The sequence below is a fragment of the Phoxinus phoxinus genome (assembly GCF_949152265.1).
Source record: "Phoxinus phoxinus genome assembly, chromosome: 23".
NCBI lineage: Eukaryota > Metazoa > Chordata > Actinopteri > Cypriniformes > Leuciscidae > Phoxinus > Phoxinus phoxinus.
Window position 1 is genome coordinate 3,344,886 of NC_136898.1, and position 18,209 is coordinate 3,363,094.

The 18,209-nt window shown below is 36.6% G+C and overlaps 1 protein-coding gene across 2 annotated transcripts in view; it reads right to left on the reverse strand.

Annotated features, from left to right (window-relative positions):
• Window positions 1-3,021: 3,021 nt before the first annotated feature.
• The window catches only part of rasgrf2a (Ras protein-specific guanine nucleotide-releasing factor 2a), a 37,436-nt gene continuing 22,248 nt past the window's right edge, over window positions 3,022-18,209 (reverse strand). The window contains exons 15-28 of one of the 2 annotated variants that reach the window (XM_079599123.1): window positions 18,089-18,181; window positions 16,712-17,094; window positions 15,745-15,864; window positions 14,032-14,121; window positions 13,850-13,956; window positions 10,533-10,645; window positions 8,970-9,030; window positions 8,799-8,902; window positions 8,631-8,715; window positions 6,550-6,747; window positions 6,385-6,464; window positions 5,455-5,572; window positions 5,281-5,349; window positions 3,022-3,641 (exon numbers count right to left, since the gene is read on the reverse strand). In XM_079599123.1, coding sequence (XP_079455249.1) covers window positions 3,543-3,641; window positions 5,281-5,349; window positions 5,455-5,572; window positions 6,385-6,464; window positions 6,550-6,747; window positions 8,631-8,715; window positions 8,799-8,902; window positions 8,970-9,030; window positions 10,533-10,645; window positions 13,850-13,956; window positions 14,032-14,121; window positions 15,745-15,864; window positions 16,712-17,094; window positions 18,089-18,181 — 1,720 coding nt within the window. In that variant the 3' untranslated portion in view covers window positions 3,022-3,542. The remainder of the gene's footprint in view (window positions 3,642-5,280; window positions 5,350-5,454; window positions 5,573-6,384; window positions 6,465-6,549; window positions 6,748-8,630; window positions 8,716-8,798; window positions 8,903-8,969; window positions 9,031-10,532; window positions 10,646-13,849; window positions 13,957-14,031; window positions 14,122-15,744; window positions 15,865-16,711; window positions 17,095-18,088; window positions 18,182-18,209) is intronic. The other variant, XM_079599124.1, reaches the window with a different exon arrangement.

An 18,209-nucleotide genomic window follows, 5' to 3' on the forward strand; every position in this document is an offset into this window, starting at 1 on the left:
TAATTGATCTTTTGAATGCATAATAGAAAACAAGCATATAGGAGATAAGACAAAACAGTTTTATTTCAAAATGTACAGTTACATAATGGATAGGTGTACATTTATGTAAAAGACATGTATGTGAATTCATATATGAAAAGAGGTAAAGACACTCCTTCAGGAAGTGTGCATGAGTCAAAAATATTGTTTAAATAAGAACAACAACGCAGGCAGCTTAAAGTTCTCCATAAGGACTGTTTTTCAGGTAGAAGTTAAAATAAACGCATATATAACCAATTAAATAGACAGGGCACTGCACATATTCTTCTGAAACTATTATTGATTAGCTTGTTCGGGTGTGTTTGATTAGGTTTGAGGAAAACTCTGCAGGAAAGTGGACCTCGAGGGCCAGAGTTAAAGCTGCAGTCGGCAAGATTTTTTTGATCATATTAAATGAAACCGACACTTTGCTCCGACAGAACAACATAAATCAGCCGGTTTCAGAAAAAAACCCGCGCTTCTACCTCCACCTAGAGCTTGTTATTTGTTTTGGAAAAATCCACCGCTTCCGATTCTTCTGGTCCAATCAGCGCAGGGCTGTGTGAGATCTGACTGTCAATCACAGTTCGGGACCACGCCACAGATCCCCCCTACCCCCTCGCACACGTTACAATATCACATGCACACGCCTGAAGTTCGCAGGTGTGTTGGATTGTACGAAGCGTGATGGCGGAGAGAAAATCTACTAACAAGCTTCCAATTCCTCGGTTAACAAACAGAGATAGGAGGTCCAAAACAACCAAGGAAAAGAAGACACTTAGTGTTCGATGCTGAAGAGACGGGTGCGTTCACAGAAAATCTGGTGAGCACGAACTCGATGGGAGGGTGCTCGGTGGTAGTCGGGAGAGGGGCATTAGAGTTGTAAACATTCAAAATGTTGGCTAAGGGCCAATCCCAATTCTACCCCTTACCCCTTCACTTACCCCTTCCCCTCTGTTTTGCTCGTGCACGTGGAGGGGTAGGGCTGTCTCGATTCTCTTTTGGTTGGAGGGGAAGGGCTAGGGGGAAGGGCCAGATAGCCCTTCAAACGAAGATTTTTCGGGACCACACTTCAAACGAAGGGGTATGAGAAGTGTCACTGCATACACCGGCTACAGACGCAAAATGGCTGCCCAAGCAAAAAATTAGACCATAAATGTAAGAATTGTTGACTTTAATAAGTATTTTAACGACAAATAATGATTTGCTTTATGTTACATTCAATCTTGTGTTCATATTTACTGTCAGTTCCTTCAAAGAAACGTTTGTAAAAAAATCTCTTCTCCCCCGAACAAAGCACACAAGCTATTAGTACGTTCAAGTCATCTCGTAAAGATCGTATTTATGAGCTGAACGCACATGAACGCCACACAATGTGGTATTTCACACAGTTTCACACAGTAAATAAATAAATAGGTCAAAATAGGACAAACATAGGTCTGTACCTCCAACGTGTTAATACAACACCACAGAAAACAAGTCCTGTGCATCTTGGAAGTTTGTGATAAACATCGGCGCATCTCCTGTGACGTAGGCGACGACGTATAATGACGTGTAACGGTGTAGTAGTGGTGTCCCATTTCTTAGGGGAATATTTTCACCCCTACGCCTTGCCACTCTGTTTCAAGGGTCAAGGGGAAGGGGAAGGCGAAGGGTTAGGGGTAGACGAAGGGGAAAGGGGTAGAATTGGGATTGGGCCTAAGTCCCTTCAATCTGCCAGACTTGCCGACTGCAGCTTTAAGAACCTGCGGTAGGGGGCGCTATTACACATCTTATGAAATGGTTTCCAAAAACAAGCGAAGAAGAAGCAGAAACAAGAGATGTTTCACACATGTAAGCTAACGTGATCATCAAACCTGAATATCATTATTAAATGACATGTCGAACCCATGAAGTGGAAACGGCTGTGAAGCTTTGTGGGTGTTTATGGACTTGATCTACTCCATCTGTAGACGATTTTCTCAGCTCTTTGTTCAAAATGTTGCTTAAACCCATCCACATTTAAGTGTTGATAAAAAGAATACACGAAGCTAGAATACAATGTTTTTGTTGTAGTTTAAAAGAGAGGCTCTGTTCTTTTCTTTTGATATATTGCGAGTTCAGATATTGATACTACAACTAAATATTCTGGTGGCCATGAACATTTTGTGAAAATTATCAAAAATCTTAGCGCTGGCTGGCAACTTTGTTTAACTCTTTCCTCACCAGCGTTTTAAAAAAAAGTTGCGAGCCACCACCAGCATTTTGATCATCTTCACAAAATTTTCATATTTGAATATGGAATATATCAAAATAAAGAACAGAGCCTCTGCTCTGTGCCTGTTTTATTCTAGCTTCATGCTTTCTTTTTATTAAGTTTGGTAAGTTTGATTAAAAAAACAACATTTGGAGCAAAAAGCTGAGAAAATCACATTTTTGTCAAAGAATCCAGATAGGATTAAAACAATGATCAAAACAAAGATGGAGTAGATCGACTACATCAACACCCCTAAAGCTTCACACTCCTATATCTCATCCTGGGTCGACATTTCATTTAGTAACGTAGGCAGTTTTGATTTATATGCCGTTTAATGTTGCTGATTCTTTTACACATGGATCTGCATATGATATCGCTAGTTTCTGCTTCTTCTTCTTCGCCTGTGGTTTGATCAGGAGATTCAGTACTCTTTCAGAAGATGTGTAATAGCGCCCCCTACCGTATAACAGTGAAAACTTGGAAAGCCGGCGGGGAAAGAGTGAAAAAAACGCAAGAGTTAAGTGTAGAACAATGCTTCGAACAATAGAAACTGCTATTGTTTATCCATAAGATGAAGAAAACATTTTAAAATATAATGAAAATTAATTTAGTATTTTTGAAAAAAATATTAAATACAGATTCATGCAAACACATGCCAAAAATATCAAATATTTCTAGGAACAAAAACATGCTAAATGAGAAAATGCAGCTGACCTGCTGTGTAAACGAATGACACCTAACATTAACAAATGACAGATATTTCTTTTGGTGAACAGTAACAGTGATAGTTTGAGCTTTGACATTTCATGTCTGTCATTCATACTGGCGGATTTTAATGGAGGAGCGATTAAGAAACTTACTTGTCAAAATAGGACCAGCGAACATTAATCACACACTTGTGATGTAATTTATTGATATCTGAACAGATATTTCTACACATACAAAAATGAGTCTCATTATACTTTACTAAAGGAATGATCTGACATTTAAAATGGAACTGATATTTTGCATTCAGGTAAAAACATTTCAAGAGATTATCAAATTTATATTAAAATGTATCATGCTAGAAATATGCACTCCGGAATATTATAACTGTACATCATATTTAAAAAAAGGCACATTTATACCTGAGTTTACAATTCACAATACGAAATTCAATGCAATGCAGTAAATAAATGGATAGATTGTCGTTTCTATAATGGACAGACTTTAGTTCAGACGGAAGTATAGATTCCCACAAAAGCTTCTTACTTGAAATCTGCGTCTGGTGTAAACATTATCGTCACGTTTAGTTGGCAGGAGGGATTCTTGGCTCAATCTTCAGAGATAGTTCATAAAGTGTGTCCTCATCCATAACTAGAGTCTTATCAAGGAGGAACTGTGTAACCTGAGAGAAGAACAGTCAATCACAACAGGATTACACACTTGGTTCAGCAACCAGACTCAAGCTCACTTCCTTTCATGTTTTAAGTCTAGTCAGCGATATGTTGCATAAATTGAAAACCAAGTTTTTAACCTTATAAAGTCTATTGCATCATATTTCACACGCAAATTTCTAAGGCCTGTAATTATTAACATGATCAATACGTTAAAAACGCTGTTGTACACAATCTACTACATGCCTTCTGGCGTCTGATTGACACTTTATACTTTTTAGCAAGTAAAAGCCTTTTTTAAAAGTAAAAGTAATTGTATAAAAAATAACAGCTTGTGAGTTTTTGCTGTGAAATCTTCACTGATTTTTATTAAGTAAACATACAAATAACAATATTGTTAGCAATATTTCAAGATGAATATTTACTGGATTTAAGTAACTTAGGTTTACTTGATTCTAAATGCATCTTATTTTTATTTATTTTTTAGAAAAATCATGTTAAAATGTAAGTATCAAATATGATCATCAGGCTTTTGAGGAATGTTTACGTATTTGTTCATCTCTCAATCATCGTTGCATTGCATTATAAAAATAGAGATTTGATCATAAAACTAAGCATTTAAATATCATATTACATAGAGAGACGACTGATATTAATATGAACTGATATCAATTGCATTTTATGTAAGTAGTCTATACTGTGTTATAAAGAATTTCATCTCACTATCTGGCCATAAAATATCAGCATCGGCACCGCATTGCATATTTTTGCTAAGTTTTGGCCTCTGAATAAAATTTAGCTGTTTTCCCTCCATATTTTCACTATATCATACTATATAAGCTATAAAAGCCTGATGCATAAAATATGAATCTAAACAAAAAAACATGCATGCAAACTTTTTTTTGTCTAAGGGTTCAATAAACAGTTCAATTTCAGAAAACATACTGACTTCTTTCATAAGTCAGGCAGTGCAGGGTTAAAAGTGTGCATGAGCAATTGAGTGTGTACTTGACCTAAAAACAATTCTGTATAATACGGGTGGAACTCGAAAAATTTTAATATTGTGCAAAAGTTTATTTATTTCAGTAATTCAACTTAAAAGGTGAAACTAATATATTATATAGACTCATTACATGCAAAGTGAGACATTTCAAGCCTTTATTTGTTATAATTTTGATGGCTTACAGCTTATGAAAACCCCAAATTCAAAATTAGAATATTGTGAAAAGGTTTTCATAAGCTGTAAGCCATAATCATCAAAATTATAACAAATAAAAGCTTGAAATATCTCACTTTGCGTGTAATGAGTATATCTTTTTTTGATTGAAATCTTTATTTTGAACATGAGAGAAGAAAAAATATATAAAATAAGATACAATAATGTCCAAAACAATAAGAAAGAAAAGAAAAAAATATAAAAAGCAGCAAACAAAGTATCTTACTTTCCTGTGTGAACATACTTCTATCTCATATGCGAAAAGGAGTAGGAAGAAGTAAAACGAAATAGAAGTAAAAAGTATAAAACGTAAAAAGTAGAAGTAAAAAAATATAATATGTGTAAGTTTCACCTATTAAGTTGAATTACTGAAATAAATGAACTTTTGCACGATATTTTTTTCCAGTTTGATCTGTACATCTTCCATAAGGTACCTTGGGCTGCAGATCTATCCTGTAGGGCGCCTGCTGAAACTGTCGGATCTCTCGTATTATGTGTGAGATCTGTGAAGTACAACAACAGCACAGCTCTTTACTGATGATGACTACAAAATGTGAACTGTTGTCTTTCAAAATCCTGACAGCATCTAGAGTAATGTGAGCATTTACCATCCTCATTTTAGAGAAGTTGACCAGCCCCTCCTCAGTGAGGTTGGGCGTTCCTTCCTCGATGAACGCCAAATCCGTCAGGTACATGCCCAGATAGGGCACACACGGAGGGTTACAGCTGTGGATTAAACACCACACCATATACTTGACACTGTATGCGTTTATATTCAGTGTAAAGCTAACCACTGTAAAAAATTATCGTGATTTTAACGGTAAAAGACGGTAAAATGTCAGTGAAAACAGACAGTGAAAAACTGTTAATTGGTTAACAGAAAGTTTCCGTACTATATACGGTAAATAACTATGATATATCTAATGGTATGTAATTTTACTGTAAAATACTGTTAAATTTACAGTTTTTGAAAGTGAAAAAGAACAACTCATTGTATAATTTATGGTGAAAAAAGGAAATTGACATTCCCACAATTCCCACAATTCCACTTCACATTTGATGTATTTTTGTTGAAATAAGTGTTTCTTCATAGTTTTCTTAGTTTTTTCTAATCTTAATTTATGTTACATTTAATGTTGTTATGTTAATTAATGTTTATTGCACTTTTTAAATTTCATGTGTTACCATGATGTTGTTTAATGTTTAATGTGCAGCTTCTGTATATTAGTATTAACTATCTTGTGGAAAAGCTACTTGTGATGAGCTTTGAATGATCATGTGACTCTCATCACTGCTGTGATTGGTGGTTATCAGTGTATTACAAAGGTACAAAACAGATATTAATACTTCAATAGGACGGTGAATTCACATTATATCAGATAATAAAATACGGTTTAATACTGTAAATTTTAAGTTAAGTCTGTAAAACCAATAACGTTGCTACCTTATTTTTGACGGTAAAGTTCTGGCAACCACAGCTACCGTTTTTTTTACCGTAAAAATCACGGTTTCATTTTTTACAGTGTACACAAACTTACTTTTTCAGAGTTTCCCTCAGGTTCTTAAACCTCCCTTCAGATGAAACTATCTTCTGCAGCCGGTCCATGAGAGCTTTGGTCTGACGATAAACATGCACGGTTAAAATGCACTAATACTGTGTTTGTCTAATGCTTACAGTCCTGTCTGAGGCGTTCTCAACCCACCTGTTTGCAGACCTTGACCCATGTTTTCTTTAACCTGAAGATGGCGCTGCGGTTCAGAGCGGACGTGATCTCCAAGACGCCGTTGTAGTTGTTGAGACAGCGGCATATATCCGCCACGGCCAGCCACTTCTCGATCGAGTTGGCTCTGGAGCTCACGTCGCATTGAGCCATGATCTGAGACGCCACCAGATTACTCATCTATAGACACAAATGATCATTCAGTCGTGTTGACTTGCTCTGATACACATCACATGAAGGAAAATGGCATCATCCTTGTGCATCCTAAAGGACTTTTTGTCTTTTTCAGTTTTGTTTGTGGGATCATTTTGCCTGTGTTAATACATTTTGCCAAAAGTGTGTATTTTTATTGGAATTTTGCTATTTTACCTTCATTTTCTTTACTATATCTATTTTACACTAGAAACACAAAATAGTCAGACTTAGGACATTAAAGGCAGTCTTTGTTCATAGGCTTTCGTTCTGTTGGCGAGGTTTCAAAATTAAAAATTGGACAAATTTTTTTTTTCAAAGGATGGTGCCATTTTCTATTTTCTCAGACTTGGCCTATAAAGCAAATACTAGCTCGTGTGTGTGTGTGTGTGTGCTATTTGAGTGCGAAAAATTCTACTGTATTACATATCAAATCCCAGCGCTGTTGGGAGCTTTACTGAGATATATATATATATATACTGTATATACTCTGTGTGTGTGTGTGTGTGTGTGTGTGTGTGTGTGTGTGTGTGTGTATGGGTTAATGAACATACTAAATTATATTTTTTTGAAAATGTAAAAATGCAGAATGTCTCCTGTGATGGGTAGGTTTAGGGATAGGGGCAGTGTAAGGGGATAGAATATACATTTTGTACAGTATAAAAACCATTACGCCTATGGAATGTCCTCACAAGGGTAGCAAAACACTGTGTGTGTGTGTGTGTGTGTGTGTGTGTGTGTGTGTGTGTGTGATATTTGAGAGAGAAAAATTCTACTGTATTACATATCACAAAACCCACCATTGGAGCTTTACTGGGATCTAATGGAAAAGTTTGGTACTGCATCAAAATCTTTTTTTAGATTTATGGCTTTAAATTTTCTTGCAGTTTTTGAGTTCAACATGTTTTATAAAATATATATATTTATATAAAATAATGTTCATAAATCATTTTCCTAAACTAAAACCTCTATTACTTTATTCTTTTTTTTTTACTTCAACTATAACCTGTCAAAAGTCTTTAAAGGATAATTCCGGTATTTAACACCTTGAGTCTATATTGTAGTTTGTTTTGGATGAACAAGAGTGGTGGACAACATTTTTTTGACAATGGTTCCTCTCTCGAGTTTTTGACTATAATAGAATTGGCCATGAACCCATTTAACATTGGAGTCAATGGGCATGTCCGAAAATGTCATTAAAACAGCCAATAATGTTCGTTTACAAAACTGTTAAACTCACCGAGTGGTTAGTGGTGTTCGTTGATGATTATAAACAATATATCGTCGCAATATATGATTCCAATCCGTTTATTTTGCTATAGTGGAACTATTTTTTCAACAATGGGATTTTACAAAATGACGAATAAAACACGACAGAAACTGTATTTCGCAACACTTTTTGTTTCTGGAACATCAACTAACATCACTAATCACTCAGTGAGTTGCACAGTTTTGAAAAATAATGTTAAAGGTTGTTTTAATTACATTTTCGGACATGCACATTGACTCCAATGTTAAATGGGTCCATGGCCAATTCTTTTATAGTCAAAAACTCGAGAGAGGAACCATTGTCAAAAAAATGTTGTCCACCACTCTTGTTCATCCAAAACAAACTACAATATAGACTCAAGGTGTTAAATACCGGAATTATCCTTTAACCGTTTGGGTTTGTCCATATTTGACCTAAAATTGGGTTAAAACAACCCAGCATTTTTTAGAGTGATTTTATTCTAAAAGCTCATGCTTAAATGACTAAAAAATAGCTTTGGAGACTAATCTTAATTGCGCAAACACATTCTGTCATTGTTATTTTAAAATCTGAGGGTGTGTGTCTGATCTTTTAATGTTTATAGATTATAATTTTTGCCCACATCATTGAAGTGCTGACTGGTCTTCATAATGTACGGAGTCCTTTCACTTTTGTCCTTTTTCATCCAGCCTTGACCAAGAAACTCCCTAGAAACACATCCAACATCTTTATCAAACACTACTATAGAGTAAATCACCAACAATTTATGAATCAGAGATGAAATACTCACTCGTATGGAATATTCCGGAACACAATATGGTCCAGTAGAGTAATTTGTTCCGCCAGCTCCATCGCCGACAGCGACTCAAAGCATTCAACCCTCGGACACTCGGACTAGAAAACAAGCGCAAAATTACACAAGGATGAAAGAGAAACATCTACACACTTCAGTGACACTAACCATTTGGACGATATCCTCAATCTTCAACTGTGAATCATCTGGCTCTTCTTGAGAAAGTGCACTAAAGAGTAAAGGAGAAGATCAAATCAATTCACATTATTTATCCAACCCATGCTTGCTCCCCATAAAACATATATTTTATCATTTAAATCAAGTTCACAAAATCCCATAGAATTCCTCCCAAGTCTTGTCTTCCACATACACTACCATTCAAAATTTTGGGGTCATTACGATAAAAACAAAACAAAATAATTATTTTTTAAAGGTGCTGTATAGAGTTTTTCTACTTAAATGAATCCATTTTTTATTACCTGTGTGTGAAGGGGTTGTAATCTCACAATAAAATGATCCACTTGTCTTGGCGGGTTTTGCTATTACCTCTGAAAGCAAGTATTCCTATTTCTATGTGATGCTCCGGGTCGGATTTGCCGCGAAATCCAGTGCCGTGACTGAGACCTGCATGCGCGCTCCCGAGCGTCTCGCCTCTCGCCTCTCGCCTCGTCTACTGACTTTGCACTCAACAGCGACGACACTGCAACTTTATGACATGGAGTCTGCTAATACTATGAAACGACCAGCACAACACAGACTCCAACACAAACTCCACATAATAATAAAAAACAAAAGAAAGCACGCGCACGAGCACTCGCTTGTAAACGTATTGGTTGCAATCTGAAACATCACCGCTAGATGCCGCTGAAAACTCCATACAGCACCTTTAAGTACTTTTTATTGAGCAATGATCCATTAAATTGATAAAAAATGACAAGAAGAAAAGATTTCAATTTCAAATAAATGCTGTTCTTTTGAACTTTGTATAGATCCTGGAAAAAAAACACATGTCTGCAAAAATATGAACCAGCACAACTGTTCTCAACACTAATGATAATCAGAAATCTTTCTTGAGCAGCAAATCTGAAGGATCATGTGACACTGAAAATTAAACTGATCACACGAATAAATAACATTTGAAAATATATTCACATAAAAAACTATTTTTTAAAAATCGTAATAATATTTCACAATTTTTACTGTATTTTGTATTCTTTGAAAAATCTTACAGACTTTTAAACACTAGTGTACACGCTTCAACTAACATAAGGTGAGTAGTTTATTAAAGGGTTAGTTCACTCAAATGTGAAACTCTGTCAGTAATTACTCTCCCTCATGTTGTTCAACCCCGTAAGACATTCGTTCATCTTCGAAACACAAATTACGATATTTTTTATTAAATCGGCTCCATAGGCTTCTATTGTATTGAAATCTGCCATCCCAGAACAGTTAGTAAAGACATCGTTAATAGTCCTAACTTTTCTTGGATGGCAGATTTCAATTACAATAGAAGCCCATGAAGGAGGGAGCCAGCTCTCAGATTTCATCAAAAATATCTTCATTTGTGTTCCAAAGATGAAGGAAAGTCTTACGGGGTTGAACAACATGATGGTGTGTAATTACTGACAGTTTTCATTTTTGGGTGAACTAACCCTTTAATATTTTTGGTGAATTATCCCACCCATCTATCATAGAGACTCTCAGATTTGTAAGGATTCCTCCAAGCATCACCTCAGTATGTTAGCGGCAGCCTTCCTCTCCTGTGGCAGAAGATCTGGATCTCGCAGAACCTCCTCCAGCAGAGCGACCACAGCCGTCGTCAGGTCCATGTTCATCTCGAAGTCCTGCACACACAGACAAACACATGGACTTATGATGCTAGCGTTCAGCGCCGTTCGAAACTCGTGAGTCTTGAGAGTCACTGTTGAGCCTTTTGCTCCAGGCTGGATGTTTCCTGTACTTTATGCATTTATGGTCATAAAACCTGAACTCAGAACCAACCCAACCGTTACTGATGCATTTTTACAAATTTAACACAAAAATAGTGTCTGCACGGGATCCTTCAGAAATCATTCTAATATGCTGGTGCTGCTAAAGAAACATTTCTGATTATTATCAATGTTGAAAACAGTTGTGCTGTGTTTTATATTTTTCTAGAAACCATTTTTGTATTCTAGAATAAATAAAAAAATCTGGATTATTTGATGAATAGAAAGTTCAAAAGAACAGCATTTATTTGAAATAGAATCTTTTGTAACATTATATGTCGACTGTTAGAGCCATGACTACATTAATAATTTTGTAATATTTTACCTTAGTGATTATGTTTTTTGATAAATGCAGATTTTTTGTTATTTGTACGGTATTGCGAGATTTTGACTAGTTTACGTGCTACGTACGTGTAAGAAGAATAAGGAAGAAGAAAGGGTTGGTGCTAGACAGTATTTTGACCGTGAAAATGATGTTATTGGAACGTGAATAAGTGTATAATCTTTTTCATATGTAACCTGACAACGAAAAAGTTAAGTTTACAAGACAAGTTATGTATTCATGCATCAGATCGCCATTACAAATGTCTACTGTCAAATTTGATCAACATTATATGAAAGCTGGTTTCTGCCACTGAATAACAAATAAAAAAGTTAATCGTGACTTTTATCTCACAATCAGATTTTTTTTCTCTCGCAATTATACAATCGCAGTTATAAAGACAGAATTGCAAGATATAAACTCATAATTGTAAGAAAATATCAGAATTATGAGGTCACTTTTCCTCTGAACTGCACTTTATAACTCGCAATTATGAGAAGAAAGGGATGTACGGGATTTAAACTCGTAAAAAGTTGTAAAAAGATATGAACTCACAATTCCAAGTAAAAAAAATCTGAATTGTGAGACAAATTATCTTTTCAATTTGTTTAATTCCATGGTGGAAACAAGCTTTCCATAATAATTTTTGTTGAATAAAAGTATTAATATCTTAAAAAATAAAAAAACACTGGCCCCAAACTATTTAAAAGTAGTGTATTTAAATAGAAAAAAAAAATCAGTTTTCAATTTTCAAGTGAATTTGAGTAAATATCCAAGACAGTATTATTTGAATAGTGCTTTTCACAATATATACGTAATAATTCAAAGCAGCTTGAAAAATAATCACCTCTTAGTTTGTAAAGTACGGGATTGAGTTTATCGGTGTTACATCATACCAGCGTCAGTCATTCAAATACGCACTATTCATATATCACTAGATAAGCATCTTCTAAATAACTGCCTGCTTACTCAAACATCTGTGAGCCAGACGTATGGTACATATGATAAATCACCACCAGCTTCCTTCAAATGCACTCCACGCTAAAGGATGCAATAGATTTGACTGGACGCATGTTAACAGCGCGGGGCCCTCGGGGGTCCGCTGACATTCAGCGCAAGAGCAAAGAGCAAAGCAGGACTGACACTGAGGTGTGAGGACACGTCACAGCGGACCGGTCCTGACAGAGTCACATGCTCAACGCTCATCAGAAAATGCAACTAATAAATCATATAATCATGCACAGGTACAATATAATCTACTGTTTTGAGTTTAATGACATTTCGTTAACTTTTTAAAAAGAGGGTTTGTTGAGATAGATAGATAGATAGATAGATAGATAGATAGATAGATAGATAGATAGATAGATAGATAGATAGATAGATAGATAGATAGATAGATAGATAGATAGATAGATAGATAGATAGATTGTTGAGTTGATGAAAAGTTAATAATTCGTTATATTGAATGTAAAATTAAAATAAATAAACGGGGTTCCGTGATATTTGCAATATAATTATCAAATCAAATAGTGCAATTTCAACAACTGTATAGTTTCAGAGTGAAGCATGCTGTGCATTTCATTATAATTAAATACAAATACTTTCTCTAAAGAATACCAGTTCAGAGACATGAAAGTGCGCTTTTAGTTATTTGAAATAAATAATAGAAGCTCACATTAAAAACATACATTTTAACATTAGAGGTAAATTTAATGTTACATCTACTTGTTTTATATATAATTGTCCTAGTCCATCCTGTTTAATGCAATGATATCAGAAGTAAGTAGTTCAATTACAGGAAAATTGGAAAGGGAGTAATGCCTTACTTTACTTTTTCAAGGGTAAAGTGATTAAATTACATAATTAATTACTTAGTAATGCATTACACCCAAATATGCAATATTATCATTAAATTATTGAAATATTAACATAAAATCTCAGAGGTTGGTTCAAGTAAATATTTTACGTCTGAGGTTAAACCCATTGCTTTATTACAATAAACAATTTGAATTGCACTTTATTTTACAGTATGTGTACTCACAGTGTTCTTGTCTAAGAAAATACTGGGTAATATAAGGTAACTGCATGGGTTAAGGTTATGTTTAGGGTTAGTAGCTAACCCAGTTATTATAATTACTGTAATGAGAACAGAGTATGTACACGTGGAACAGGACTGTAAAATAAAGTGCTTCCACAATTTTGATATTAAAACAAATTTGATATACAAAACAATTGTCTTAATGTAAGAATATCATGCAAAAGTTCATTTATTTCAGTAATTCAACTTAAAAGGTGAAACTAATATATTATATAGACTCATTACATGCAAAGTGAGATATTTCAAGCCTTTATTTGTTATAATTTTGATGATTATGGCTTACAGCTTATGAAAACCACAAATTCAAAATTAGAATATTGTGAAGAGGTTTTCATAAGCTGTAAGCCATAATCATCAAAATTATAACAAATAAAGGCTTGAAATATCTCACTTTGCATGTAATGAGTCTATATAATATATTAGTTTCACCTTTTAAGTTGAATTACTGAAATAAATGAACTTTTGCACCATATTCTAATTTTCCCAGTTTCACCTGCACTGTACTGTGATTAATCAACAGGGTAAAGTGTCTGTTTTAGATGTATACCCTCTTCACCTGTAGTCCTCTTTTTAAGTCTGAATGATAAATGGCTCAAGGAACTGAAACTGGCAGGCTGGAAATGGTGAAAGTCCCACAAACCTGCGAGTGTTTGGAAACCCAGTGGCGCAGAACGTTGAGCACTCGGTTGGTGGCGGCCCTGCGGATGAGGAACTCTTTATCGTACGCTTTCTCTGGGCTGGTGAATCCTGAACGAGAGACAGCAGGAGAAGTGTGTGAGCGTGATGAGAGAGAACTGGGAGATCAGTGTCAGTGTGTCTAACCCTGTGGGCTGCTGTGTCCGGCGGCGGCCGTGGCGATGGCGAAGGCGGACGCGGGGGACACGGCACAGCGGGAGCTCTCGGGACACTGACCTGTGAGGACACAGCGGGAGAAAGCACTGGTCAACAACAACTCCAATCATTTTTCCCAATCCATGCAGATCATGCATTGAAATTAAAGGTCCTGTTCTTTGTGATCCCATTTTTTTTACTTTAGCTAGTGTGTAATGTTGCTGTTAGAGCATAAATAATACCTGTACAATTATAAAGCTCAAAGTTCAATGCCAAGCGAGATATTTGATTTAACAGAAGCGAGATATTTGATTTAACCCGGGAGAGAATACAATGCTGAATAAAGTCTTATTTTGTGTTATTTTTGGACCAAAAAGTATTTTCGATGCTTCAAAAACTTCTAACTAACCCACTGATGTCACATGGACTACTTTGATGATGTCTTTATTACCTTTATGGACATGGACAGTATACTGTATATACAGCTTCAATGGACGGACAGAAAGCTCTCGGACTAAATCTAAAATATCTTAAACTGTGTTCCGAAGATGAACGGAGGTCTTACGGGCTTAGAACGACATGAGGGTGAGTCATTAATGACATTATTTTCATTTTTGGGTGAACTAACACTTTAAGATAATGTGCAGTCTGGGACACTTTTTAAACCGTATTGAAGAAGTTCACATGTATGCTGGACACTGGGTTTAATAAACCAATTAAATAGAAACAAATTTAAATTAAAATAAATATTTTTTGTCACGAGAAAATGAGTAACATATTCAGCCAATTGACCGTTCACAAAAGCCACGCCCCTTAGTTATTGTTACTACGCCCGTCAAACAATTGAGAACCATAGCAATGGCTGGGTTGAGATCCATAAGTGAGTGGTTTTGGAGTAATGCAGCAGTATCCTCCAGGGCACGACAGAAATATATAGACAGAATAGCGCACGGGAGCACATGCACAAAACAGTTTTGTAAAATTATATATTAATCATTTTTATTTGATCATATATCATTTTACAAAACTGTTTTGCGCATGTGCTCCCGCGCGCGCTATTTCACAACACGGCAATCAGAGGACGCGCTGAACCATCAACTCTCGGTGATGTTCTCTTCATTCATAACTCAGCCGACTGAGAAGGATATATTTGTGTGAATAGTTGTGCAACTGCGCGAACTTTGTTTTGAAGTTTAATGTTTGAGAGTTCCAGAGGAATTTGTGACTGTACCTGTTAAACCACATCAAAGTTTCGTAATTAGTAAGTCCGTGCTTTTTCTCTTTTTTCCTCTTGTTTGCTGACTGATGAGGGCCGCAGTGAAACGGTGTTTGTACATGTAGCCTATTTTTTTAAATAATAGTTGCAAGCAATCATAAAATACAGCAAGTTTTAAGCCCGTGCAGACCTCACTGCCATAGGCGCATCGTTGCACTATCTGCTGGAATCGGAATGTTTGACGGAGGTCCTTCTCCTTAGTTACAGTTGCTGAGCTAGGATTGGACGAGAACCGTTAGAGGGCGGGGTTTTGCGAACGGTCAATTGTGTCCAACAGTTTGACTGGTAGATTAGATGTTTTAAATGTAAAGTATGAAAAAAACAATGTTAAATTTGCACTAAAACTAGATGCTGTATTTGTTCTAAGAAACATTGACTAACATGTGACCTTCAGGGGACGCGCGTAGGATCGGTGTGTTTGAGGATACCTGCAGGCTGTCTGTAGCGAAGGTGTCGTGGTGTGGATGGCGAGCGGCACGGAGACATGTCTGCAGAATCACTGGGCGTCTCAGGAATGAACTTGTCCATCGACACTGACTCCAGAACAGCTGTCAGGAACATCATACAACCACAGTCATGTGATGTGGGATTATTATCATTGATAAACAAAGAAAACAGAGCATTTACAATTCTATCTATCTATCCGTCTATCTATCCGTCTATCTATCCGTCTATCTATCTATCTATCTATCTATCTATCTATCTATCTATCTATCTATCTATCTATCTATCTATCTATCTATCTATCTATCTATCTCTAAAATTGCTCTCGAGAGCCCTGAGAGGAAACCACATAAGATCTCAACAAGAGCCGTCCATGTTTAATCAGTTCCATGTTTAATATCCTTCTAAGCATCGAGTAAACACGTTATCATGTCGCACTGGCTTTCAGACGAGCTGTTCTCCAATCATAAATGTGACCCTGGATCACAAAACCAGCCACGAGACGCACGGGTATATCTGTGGCAATAGCCAACAATACATTGTATGGGTCAAAATTATAGACTTTTCTTGCCAAGAATCATTAGGATATTAAGTAAGATCATGATCTATGAAGATGTTTTATACATTTCCTACCATAAATATATAAAACATGTATTTTTGTGAGTGAGTGCAGCACAATCGGCAATATAATTGGACAACTTTAAAGACGATTTTCTCAATGTTTTGATTTTTTGGCATCCTCAGATTCCAATATTCAAATAGTTGTATCTCGGCCAAATATTGTCCTATCATAACAAACCATATGTCAATGGAAAGCTTATTTATTCAGCTTTCATATGATGCATACATCTCCATTTAAAATAATTGACGCATGTGACTGGTTTTGTGGTCCAGGGTCACATATGGGGAGAATTTGAGGCTGAACGATAGAGGACCCACACCAGCGCTCACCTCGTCGAATGCTCCGCCGCAGCTTCCCACAGAACGCATCCAAACGTGGCATCTCCTCCTCCGGGGTGGAGGGACTGAGCTCGGGGGAGCCGGGGCCCCGGCTGAGGTCCAGAGGGGCTTTAGTGCAGGTGTGGGGAGGAGAGCACAGGACGGGGTTAAACGTAGACGTCGGGCTGCTTGCCGTCGACAGGTCCAAGGCGCCGCTCTTGAAGCTCACAGGAGAGCTGAGGGACAGCTTTCGGGAGTGGATGGGGGAAGAGGTGCGTGAGGGGATGGAGACGGGCGGAGGAGAGGAGAACTTGCGACAGAGACGAGGGGATTTGTTGTTCAGGTGCTCTCCGCTCCAGGGGCCTTGGTTGGTGGCGAAGAAGAGCTCGAGGGACCTAAAGCATCACCGTGAGATGGAAACAAGTGAATAAATGCATCTCACAACCAGAACATGTCTTATACAAATACCAGTTTATGTTTATATTAAAATAAAACCCTGCTTCACAATGGAGGTCATTTACATATAGAAGTCTTAAAGGTACAGTAGCAAAAACAAGCTGTTTATTACATCTATCTCTATCTCTATCTATCTATCTATCTATCTATCTATCTGTCTGTCTGTCATCCATCCATCCATCTACCTATCCATCCATCCATCCATCCATCCATCCATCCATCCATCCATCCATCCATCCATCCATCCATCCATCCATCCATCCATCCATCTATCTATCTATCTATTTATTTATCTATCTATCCATCTACCTATCTATCCATCCATCCATCCATCCATCCATCCATCCATCCATCCATCCATCCATCTATCTATCTATCTATCTATCTATCTATCTATCTATCTATCTATCTATCTATCTATCTATCTATCTATCTATCTGTCTGTCCATCCGTCTATCCATCTATCCATCTATCTATCTATCTATCTATCTATCTATCTATCTATCTATCTATCTATCTATCTATCTATCTATCTATCTGTCTGTCTGTCTGTCTGTCTGTCTGTCTGTCTGTCTGTCTGTCTATCTATCTATCTATCTATCTATCTATCTATCTGTCTGTCTATCTATCTATCTATCTGTCTGTCTATCTATCTATCTATCTATCTATCTATCTGTCTGTCTATCTGTCTGTCTGTCTATCTGTCTGTCTGTCTGTATGTCTGTCTATCCATCCATCCATCCATCCAAAATAAAAATCTACATATAGAAGCCTTAAAGGTACAGTAGCAAAAACAACCTGTTTAACTATAAGGGTCAGAAAGAGAGTGGGAAATGATCATGAAAAACTAAATTATGACAAGAAACCTTGACTGATATGTTCACAAACATGTAAAACAAAAAGAGAAAAAGGGAGAGACGAGGGATGAGTTACTTGGACTGGTCCAGCGCAAGCCTTGTGATCTTCAGGCTGTAGTCTGGACAGATGGAGGAGATGGACAGGCGGTCGGAGGAATGATACTGAACCCTGCGAGTGACAGTGAGGCAGGAACAGG